Below are 10,101 nucleotides of genomic sequence, written 5' to 3'. Positions count from 1 at the left end.
TGTGTAATTGTCAGTTATAAATTATAAATTATAACATTTTTTTTAGGCAGCATTTTTGTGTATCAAAAATTCTCCATGATATCGTTTTTTGTCGGATTCCCGTGGTATCTTAATTTTAATCAAAATATTTCATTTTTATTATAAATTTTATTTTATAATATCTATTTGATCCGAAACAGCCTCCCTATTTTATTATCGGGGCAAGTTTCCGTATATTTTATTCTTTTTGGACTTTGTTTTAAGAAAAATATACCAAGTACATTGGGTTTTGATTTTTTTAATCTTATTCGAATCGGCCGGGCCTTAATATCATCCACGTCGCAAATCCGCAGGTAATAAGATGTAACGTATTTTTGTAGCCAGCTGTTTAGTGAATCAAAACCAGAATATTCATCGGTTACGCAAATAATTTAATTTATGAAAGATAGCCCCCTATTAAAACTCGCAAAAAAATAATGTGCAGAACTAACTGATTGGCCACTACAACCAAATATTTCCTTAACATAACTAACGCGTGTATATATCTATCTGTGTCTTTTACACATTTATATTCGATTTAATATTGTAAACTATAAACGGTATTAAGAGCAACCTGAGTTTTACATTACTACAAATTACCCAAATAAAAGGACTCTTCTTTAACAACGTGCGTCATCCCAGATTTGTTTTTTGTTTTCACTTCTGTTTGATCTCTGAGTCCGCGCTTTGGTTTTTTCGAGGTAAATTCGAATACCCAACTTTTGTTTATTTAAGTTTGTGTCTTGTGTCTTTTATATTTATTGTGTTCTTGATTTTTATGTCTACTTGCTTTGAAGTTGAGTTTTTTGTAATATTTTTTGTGGTTTTCTTGTTGGGTTTCAGTTAAAGTTTTGATTTTGGGTTGTGGGTTGGTTTGGTTTGGTGGTTTTGGTTTTTTGATTGTGAAAATTTGTTTTTTTTTGCAGTTGGTTGGTGAATTGGGGAGTAGGGTTTGGAGGGAGTGAGATTTTGGCATTTGGGTTTGCATTGGAGAGGTGATTTGTGAAGTTTAGGAGTCGAATTTGAGAGTTTAGGAGTGGAATTTGGATAGTGGGGAGGGGGATTGTGTGTGTATATATTGATATAAAGTTGTGATTTTGGGGTGGATGATAGGAGAGGGGAGATGAGAGAAGAGTTTGAGGGATTGGAAGGAGAACTATGACTTCAGGGTCACTAGGTCTCCGTACAGGAAGTTATGGATCATTGCAACAACACTTTCAGAACGGGTTTAGAACTTATCAAACAGTACCGCCAGTTATTGTCCGGAAGGCTCCGAAGATTTATAAAGAGAAAGAGAGAATGATGTCTTGGTTCTTTAAATTTGCACCTCGAAAGAAAGTGGGAATGCTGCTCTTGTTTGCTGTTTCTGCATTAGTGTTTGGATGGGTATTGTATGTGGGAAAAGGTTCGATTTTCAGTCCTTTTGCTTGTTTGGATTATATACTTTATGCTCTATGTGGAAACTAATATCAATGTAGTTAAAATATAGCCCAGTATATTGGAGTATTAATAAATTTGTTACATTTAAATCTTATGAAGCAGGCTGTTACTGTCTTGAGAACTTCAAAGGAAGCAAGGAAAAAATTGGTTTTCATTAAATCATTGATGTAATTGAAATTTTTTAGTAAAATCGTGCATATTAGTTACTTTTCTCTGTTTCCAGTTATTAAATTTTTTAAACAAGAGAGGACATGTAAATAGTTTATAAGTGTGCTGCATGAGAGCACTTTATGATGTTAGGGGCTTGATATCAGCCACTGCAGAATGATTTTTATAATATCTGTTGTCAACTCCTAGAACGTCATATGCCGTTTAGCTTATCTTCTTTTAGCAATACCTGGTTTTTCTGGTCAAAAGATGGGCAAGTATTTGGTAGTCCAGTAGTCCACCCAAGATTACCAAATGCCTGATTGCCTTCATCGCCAATTTGTATCTGGTAGAAGTTCATGACAATTATAATGGTGTCTTAATTTTTTTATTTTGACTGAACATGTAAGTAAATTCAGATTTGTGGCTTTGTTGTCAGGCGGAGATACCCAGGAAGGTGTCCACATCCCAAGTATGGGACTGAATGATACGTCGGATTTTATTCATTCTGGGTATTTTTCACCGAATGCAGATCAATTTGAGTTTCGGATAATTAATTCCTCTATAGACCAAGAAAGTATTATAGCGCAGGCTCCTCCACCTCCTAAGTACTTTACTGGGTACACTCTGCCTGCTGGAAATCCTTGTGAAAGTTTCACATTGCCTCCACCACCAGCAGATAAGAAGAGGACTGGACCACGCCGTAAGTTTGGCTTTCTTAAATCTAGAAATTTGATTATAATTTGTAGCAGGATCTGCCTATTGCAGTTTCTATGCTTCAAGCTGCTGAAGATTTGCAAATTGGTTTTGTATGTGTTTTAAATTTAACATTCTAAACATGCTTTTGCAGCATGTCCAGTATGTTATCTTCCTGTTGAAGATGCCATTGCCCGAATGCCGGAGGCCCCATCTTTTTCCCCTGTGATTCAAAACATAACTTATATACATGAAAATTATTTAAGGAAAAGTGAGTTTGGAGGTTCAGAATTTGGTGGATACCCGTCACTGGAGCAGAGAAATGATTCTTATGATGTAAGAGAATCAATGAGTGTACATTGCGGGTATGGGATTTTCCTTAGAAAACTTCTCTTCTTTACCTAGAAGTGGATTTTATAATAGACATACATCTGGCCTCTATTCACCCCGTTTACTGATAACTATTGATTATGTCTTTCCTTTTGCTTATTTATGCTACTAGCCTTGTTTTGACTTGTCTTTTCATTAATAGATTTGTTAGAGGAACTCAACCTGGACATCAGACAGGATTTGATATTGATGATTCTGACCTCCGTGAGATGGAGAAGTGTCAAGGAGTGGTGGTTGCATCAGCGATATTTGGTACGACAAGTATATTATAGTTTTATTCATGTTTGATAATTGCATTGCTAGGCTATTATAACTTCATTTTTATCAGGGGCATATGACTTGATTCAACAGCCGAAGAATATTAGTGAAACTGCGAAGAAAAATGTTTGCTTCTTCATGTTTTTAGATGAAGAAACAGATACATTTTTAAGGAACTCTACAGAGTTGGACAGGGAAAAGAAGCTGGGGCTGTGGAGGATAGTTATTATTCATAACCTTCCTTACAATGACCCTAGAAGAAATGGAAAGGTATTTTATAGTTTTTAAGCATAAAAAGTATTTTCATATAAAGATGGTTGTTGTCATACATACAATGTGCCTTTGCTTCTGATTGAGGAATCTCTTTCAGAAGAACATGCTTTCATCATGAAGGACATCAATTGCTTGTCGGAATCTTTTTAATATAAACATGCCTCAAGTTTATATCTTATTTTTAAAATGTTTTTTTTTTATGATTTTTCTGTGACTGGGCTCTGATTGATGAATATCTGTATAGCTGAACTGAGGTTTCTAGTTTCTACCATGACAAGGCATACAACATATAACAATTGGTTTTTAATCCTTAATTTCAAGGTTTAGCCCCCCCCCCCCAAAAAAAATAATAATAATTCCACCCACTACATCTGGTCATTCAGGTAAAATATACAGAGTGAAGCGCAAAGTTCAAACATGTCCCCTGATTTATCGTTGATTCGTGGTTAATGATTGTTACATAAATTATACTCCCTCTGTCCCAATTTATCTGTCATGTTTGATTTTTTGTGGTCAAATTGACCCAACTTTGACTGTAAATTAAATATCAATGTTAAATGATTTTAAAAAACTGAAAATTACGTATAAAAGTAGATTACGAATACTTTCTAATGATATATTTTTTATAAATTTTTTCGATTATATACTCTATAAAATTTTCGGTCAAAATTGGGTCAAATTGACCACAAAAAGTCAAACAGGACGGATAAATTGGGACATAGGGAGTACTATTTATGACCTCTTTAAAAATATATTTTGACAAGTAATAGAAACATGCTACAAATTTGATACAGGATCATTTTTAGGCAAGCCAAATGAAGCAGCAGCATTCTAGTCGTTATGTTTGAAAGGGATCATATATACGTCTACCTCTCTTTCATTTTCCTTTGATTTTTGGTTGACATTAAGACTAGATCATATATTCGTTATATGTTGCATACTGGATATTGTCTTAGATCCCCTGTCATCTGCAATGCAATATAAAATATACTACATTCTGCTCCGCGATTGAGTTTGTCTGCAGAACATAGTACTAAATAGAAGATGCTTATATTTTTGACAGATACCTAAGCTTCTACTGCACAGGCTTTTTCCCTACGCCCGCTACTCAATATGGCTTGATGGAAAACTAGAACTTGTTGTGGATCCTTATCAAATTCTGGAAAGGTAAAAAAATCCTATGTTTTTTCTTTTCAATTTTTTGGGCTCAATGTGACATATAAATTATCAAGTCTTGTGATTTCTGTTTTATGCCTTTGGCAAGAAGATTTTTTAAGTGGCCTATCCTGTATTATGGCTTCTCGATAATAACATCAAAATGTCGACTAGGTGTGCTTGCACACTTTTAAAATATCTTTTTACATAGGAAAGCAGACCCTCGCCCTAATTCTCACATGCTCATGCCTCCACCAAAGCTCGAACTGTTGACCTCTTAGAACCAAGAGAAGAGGGGTATCCATTGGGCTTAGAAGACATGGAATCACATTATACATATATGTTTTGTTTGCTCCTTTTATACATGCTTTCTCCGAAGAAATATATTTCACCTCTTACAATTTTCGCCTGTTACGTATTACCCTTTTGACTAGTAAAGTGTAACACCCCATTGTGGTGCTGTCTTAGGTACATTCTTTTAAAAATTTAAATGATTAACAAAATATCATTACTACTATATAAATTGAATTAACTTATTTACCATACCAGTTATGGATATAGTATATTATATATCTACTTGGTTTGTTCTTATACTTTGCTATTAATCATGAATGAGTCCTTGCCTATCTGCTTGATTTAATTGGTGTAGTTGTTGATGACATTATTACTGTATTCTTCTAGGACTTTAAATGAACTTAATGCATCTATTATGGCAATCACTAACTCAGTATCAATTTATTTAAACTGAATGTGAGAAAGATGTGTAGCATAATCATAGTTACACTAGTTTAGGTAGGTGATTTATTTCAATTAGACAATCGAGGTTGTTGTATGATAAAACCTTACCCTTGAAAGAATATGTAAAGGTGTCAGGTTTGGGTATTTGACTATGATTCTTTCATTTACCATTAAATAAAGACTGTGATGCTTTAACTTTTCTGGGCTGATCTGTGTATATTGACCTAACATTGTGTTTATTGACTTCTTTTTGATATATATGTCGTGATGTTCAGTATTGGGATGGAACCCATACTCGTCATAAAGTTGAATTTTACTTTTACCATTGGTTGAGCGTGAGTGTTCTATCTGTATTCTAGGTTCTTGTGGAGAAAGAATTCCACTTTTGCAATATCTAGGCATTATAAGCGGTTTGATGTGTTTATTGAGGCTGAAGCTAACAAAGCTGCAGCTAAGTATGATAATGTCTCCATTGACTTTCAAACGGAATTTTATCGGAAGGAAGGTTTAACCCCGTATTCAGATGCAAAGCTTCCTATAACAAGTGGTAAAAACATGATCTCATTGTGTATTTTAGCATTTTCTGATATTGAAAATTAATCTTCCTATTTGTGCATGCAGACGTTCCAGAAGGATGTGTAATATTAAGGGAGCATATTCCTATTACCAACCTATTTACTTGTCTTTGGTTCAATGAAGTTGATCGATTTACTTCTAGGGATCAAATAAGTTTTGCAACTGTGAGGAACAAGATTACTTCAAAGACAAATTGGACTGTTAATATGTTCTTGGATTGTGAGAGACGCAACTTTGTAGTTCAGGTAAACATTCTACCTGTTGCATCCAGCTTGAATTACATGAGCATGCCTACTCTCGAATCTAACCAAGGGTAGTTTGCAAATGATAGAATATTGGAAAGATGAAAAATCTACTAGATACCAGTGACCTCTTGGTCTACTGGTACCACCCTCGCTCCCCTTATGGGATGTCGAGGGTTCAAATCTTGTCAAAGACAAGATGTGTCTGTGAGTTTATTATCAAAAAAAGCATCTAGAAATTTTGCTGAGACATGCATAGCCTTGCACATTAACACACTGAGGCACAAGGCATTTTCCTTTTGTGAGGTCCCACAGAATACAATTTATTTTCCTTTTGTGAGGTCCCACATAATACAATTTGTTCAAAATTGTTTCACGGCATTTTTCCGTTTGTGAGGTCCCACAAAATACAATTTGTTCATTTTTTTTTAAGAATGATACTGGTTAGAATCTTCAGTCATAGCCTACAAGTATGATGGATATCAAGTCCACTGTTTTACTTTTACTGACGGGTAGTCTTTTTACTGACGGGTAGTCTTCAAAAATGAACTGTCTTACAAATAATTGCAAGTGTTCTATAGAGTCCCCTTCTTTCTTTTTACTTCATTGGTGCATATGTGTCATATATGCTTATGCAAAATATTTTGTGGCAATACCGAATGTCTTTACTTCTCATCAATGAATGTCTTATTCTTTATTCTGGATACTTTGGAACTGTTTTTCAAATTTAATTTCTAAGCCACACACATACACAAAAGAATAGGCAAGTGACAATACTTTAACTACCGAACTTTGTGCAGGCGTACCATCGTGATGTACTTGAACACTTGTCTCCGCCCCAACCTCGTGCTACTACACGTCCTCCTCCCCCTTTGCGTCAAACACCAAACAAAGTGTCGTCTGGAAGTTCTAAAGGAAACGTGGCACCTAAAAACAAAATCCCACCAAAGCATAGGACAGACAGAAGATCTACTTCGAAGCGCCATCGCAAAGTTGCTGCCGGTAGTAGGGACATCAGTTGAGATCAAAATTTTGTCTAGTTCAAAAATATCATTCTTTCCTTCCCTGCTTTAATGATTCCGGGGTTAGGAAAGTGAGCATCCTGCACAGCCATACCTCATTTTTCACCAAATTATATACATTCCTATTTCTCAAATTTTTGGTGTATATATACTATATAAAATTATTATATTAGTCTTAATAAATATTAGTATTATTAACATTATAGGTCATCAAATGTACCGGAGACAAAATATAGGGTTATAAATGAACTTCAAGAATTTCTTTTTAGAACCTTTCTCTAGTTAAAGTACTTTATAATTCTGTATGTATCCTAATCTCCATTGTAGACGCTAACTATTACAGTATGTGTTTACTTTGAACTGGCATCATTAAAGATTCAAAGTTTGTGCTTCTACTTGGAAGTCCATGTTTGCAGCGTCCAACTGTCCATACTGTCCAAATAGGGCTTTTCTGACCATTATGTAACTCTTTTTATAGGGCCTGTTTGGCCACTCCCGTTTAAGTTACTTATTGGCTTATAAGTCAATAAATATTTATCGATAAGTGTTTGTAAACCCAACTTATAAGTTGAATTTACAATTTATAAGGTGATAAGTTAAATGTTAGCAACGCCGTACTTTTTTTAACTTATTTTTGATTTTTCGTTTTTTTTTTAATTTTTGTTTAAAATTTTTTGTTTTTACATTTCTTTCTAATTTAAAATTTACGAATTAAGATAATTATATTTAAAAATTATTTATTTAGCTCAGTTAAGTAAAAAATATTCTAACATTTAATCAAACACTTATTTAAGTTATAAGTATTTATCTACTTATCAATTATAATTCTCTTATTTATTTTAAGTAATAAATTATTTATTTTAAAAATTCCCAAACGGGCACATAGTATTAGAAATCACTATTTCATAGTTAACATCTTTTTTTAAAATAAGAACTGGAAAATCAAGACTAAGGGAAACAAGCAATGGAAAAGACCGGACGGCCACTTAGATGGTGGAAAAATAGATGGTAGAAAGCGGAGCAGTTCAGGTTTTGCGGGCTCCCGGACTTTTTTAGGACACTTGAATGGATATTTCATTTTTTTGACACAGATGTTCAAAAAGTTTCAAAAGTGGTACAGAACGCCACTTTCTCCGGGGTTCAACCCCTGAGGCCCAGAAGAAATGGCGTTCTGGGGTAATTATTATTTTTTTTTGTTTTTTTTTCTTTCCTCCCGGATTGAGTTGTACTTGGTTGAATTGTTTGTAAGTTTTTGTAAGTGGAAAATATGTAATGGAGACCTAGTTTTGAGTCTTCATATTAAATTGAGAAAAAAATTATTTTGACGTAATTTTTTTTTGTTGGGTAGTCATGCAAGCCTATTTTTAGTACGTAATTTTTGTTTTTTTTTAAAAAAAGTGTGTGTATGACTTTTTGTGCCCTCAAAAAGGGTACCTTGGTAGTCGGCAACGAAAATATTCAATGAAGACCTATTTTTGGGCCCTAATATAAAATTAGGAAAAAAGCATTTTGGTGTATTTTTTTTATTGGGGAGTCATGCAAGCCTATTTATAGTATGTAATTTTTTTTTTAAAAGTGTATATATGACCTTTTGTGACTTCAAAAAAGGATAACTTACGAGTTGGCAAAGAAATATTTTTATGAAAGGGTAGTTTGATTTTTTTTTTGTTGTAATAGAAAACAATAACATCTTTTAGTAAAAGTAACAAGATGAAATGGACTTGTCAACTTTTAGAAGTCCGAATCTTCAGACAAATATGAAAAGTTAAAAGAAGTACTGTGTTTACGTAAAGTCAAAGCAGATTTCCTAAATTCACGGGAGTAAGCACATGCAAATTTTTGAAATGATTTGACAAGTCAACTTTTATTTTGAACTGAATGACACAGGTGAATATATCATTTTAAAATTTATAGGGTCAATAATATCAATTATTTCCACATTCGTAACTGCACAACCCAATATTACATATTGACCATGTAAAATTATGCCTATAAATAGCTGCAAAACTATAAGCCATCAACTAAATTTCCCCTTTTGTAGTACATTAGTTTCTAAATTTTGAGGCTGCTACAGTCAGGTCATGGACAAGGGCAAGGGACACGCTAGTTCTGATATTCATGATTACGGGGAAGTTAATTGGTATAAATGGACCGAATCTCAAGCACGGGATGAAACTCAACAAGCAGAAATTTGGCAGGTCAAACAATTTGTGAGAAGAATGCGAGGTATACAGGCCGCACAAGGGCATGCCGTACGTGATAATGAACAGTTCGTTGGCTATGGGGAAATGCACTTGAAGTTTATGAAATCATCTATCGAGTATGAAGAAAACATTAATAAGAATTTCAACTCTGGCCACATTTCAAAGGAGGAACATGAGTACGAGTTAAATGAAATGTCTCGACATTACCACTTCATGGAGGACGAGCTTGAGATGAGGAAAAAGGAGTACGAGGATGCATACGCAAAACGTAGGGCTGAAAGGATACGTGAAAAGCACAAGGAGTGGGATGAAAAATATGCGAAATATATCGTCAAACTTGGGAATTTTTCTCAAGGACACGATGATGCTGGTATGGCTACAACTATATGTCATGGAAATCAGGGGCCCCATGCATTGCCATCGCGTGATACTCAGTCGAGTACGTACGCCTCGACCCACGAATATGGGGAGGGAGGTCATATGCAAACATCCCCTCACATACAAGAGGATAAGGACGTTGATGATGAATTTGATCAGTACGTAGTTAATCTTGCGGATGACTAAAAAAATTGCGAGCTTCATTCATTTTCCAATTTTCAGCTGTAATGCATTTCTCTTATTATATGTTTACATAATCAATGTTCCCTTGCAATGTAATTTGTTCCCAAGATGAATGGAAAATGCACTCGTTATTGCATTTTTTGGTTTACTACTTTACAGAAACATTTGTACTAATTGTGATAATATTCCCAAAGTCGATGACTTTTTTAAAAGTGGTTGTAAATTTATATTTGGAAAAAGTTTGTTCCACGTATTAGTATTTTTGGAAAAGTAAGTAGCACGTGAATCTTACAGGCATGTATTATTACTTGTTGGTAAATTTATGAGTTTTGACTACTCAGAAATGGAAGTATAAAATGATGATAAGGAAAATGACAAGAA

At 34.2% G+C, this 10,101-nt stretch overlaps 1 protein-coding gene across 1 annotated transcript; it reads left to right on the top strand.

The window, feature by feature from the left end:
- Positions 1-549: 549 nt before the first annotated feature.
- Positions 550-7,153, top strand: LOC141671832 (putative hexosyltransferase MUCI70). The gene is made up of 10 exons (XM_074478218.1): positions 550-719; positions 945-1,423; positions 2,045-2,308; positions 2,456-2,666; positions 2,834-2,943; positions 3,020-3,219; positions 4,286-4,389; positions 5,475-5,662; positions 5,737-5,936; positions 6,734-7,153. The coding sequence occupies exons 2-10, from the start codon at positions 1,177-1,179 to the stop codon at positions 6,953-6,955; spliced, it is 1,746 nt and encodes a 581-aa protein (XP_074334319.1). The 5' UTR covers positions 550-719; positions 945-1,176; the 3' UTR covers positions 6,956-7,153.
- Positions 7,154-10,101: the final 2,948 nt, after the last annotated feature.

Source organism: Apium graveolens, chromosome 7 (assembly GCF_009905375.1).
Source record: "Apium graveolens cultivar Ventura chromosome 7, ASM990537v1, whole genome shotgun sequence".
Taxonomy (NCBI): Eukaryota; Viridiplantae; Streptophyta; class Magnoliopsida; order Apiales; family Apiaceae; genus Apium; species Apium graveolens.
Note: the sequence above shows the minus strand (reverse complement) of the source record. Positions and strands in the feature narration are given on the sequence as shown.

Coding starts and splice junctions, on each gene's coding strand:
- LOC141671832 (XM_074478218.1), top strand. CDS start 1,177: ATGACTTCAGGGTCACTAGGTCTCCGTACAGGAAGTTATGGATCATTG. Junction 1,424..2,044: donor GGTATTGTATGTGGGAAAAG/GTTCGATTTTCA, acceptor CTTTGTTGTCAG/GCGGAGATACCCAGGAAGGT. Junction 5,663..5,736: donor AAAGCTTCCTATAACAAGTG/GTAAAAACATGA, acceptor TTGTGCATGCAG/ACGTTCCAGAAGGATGTGTA.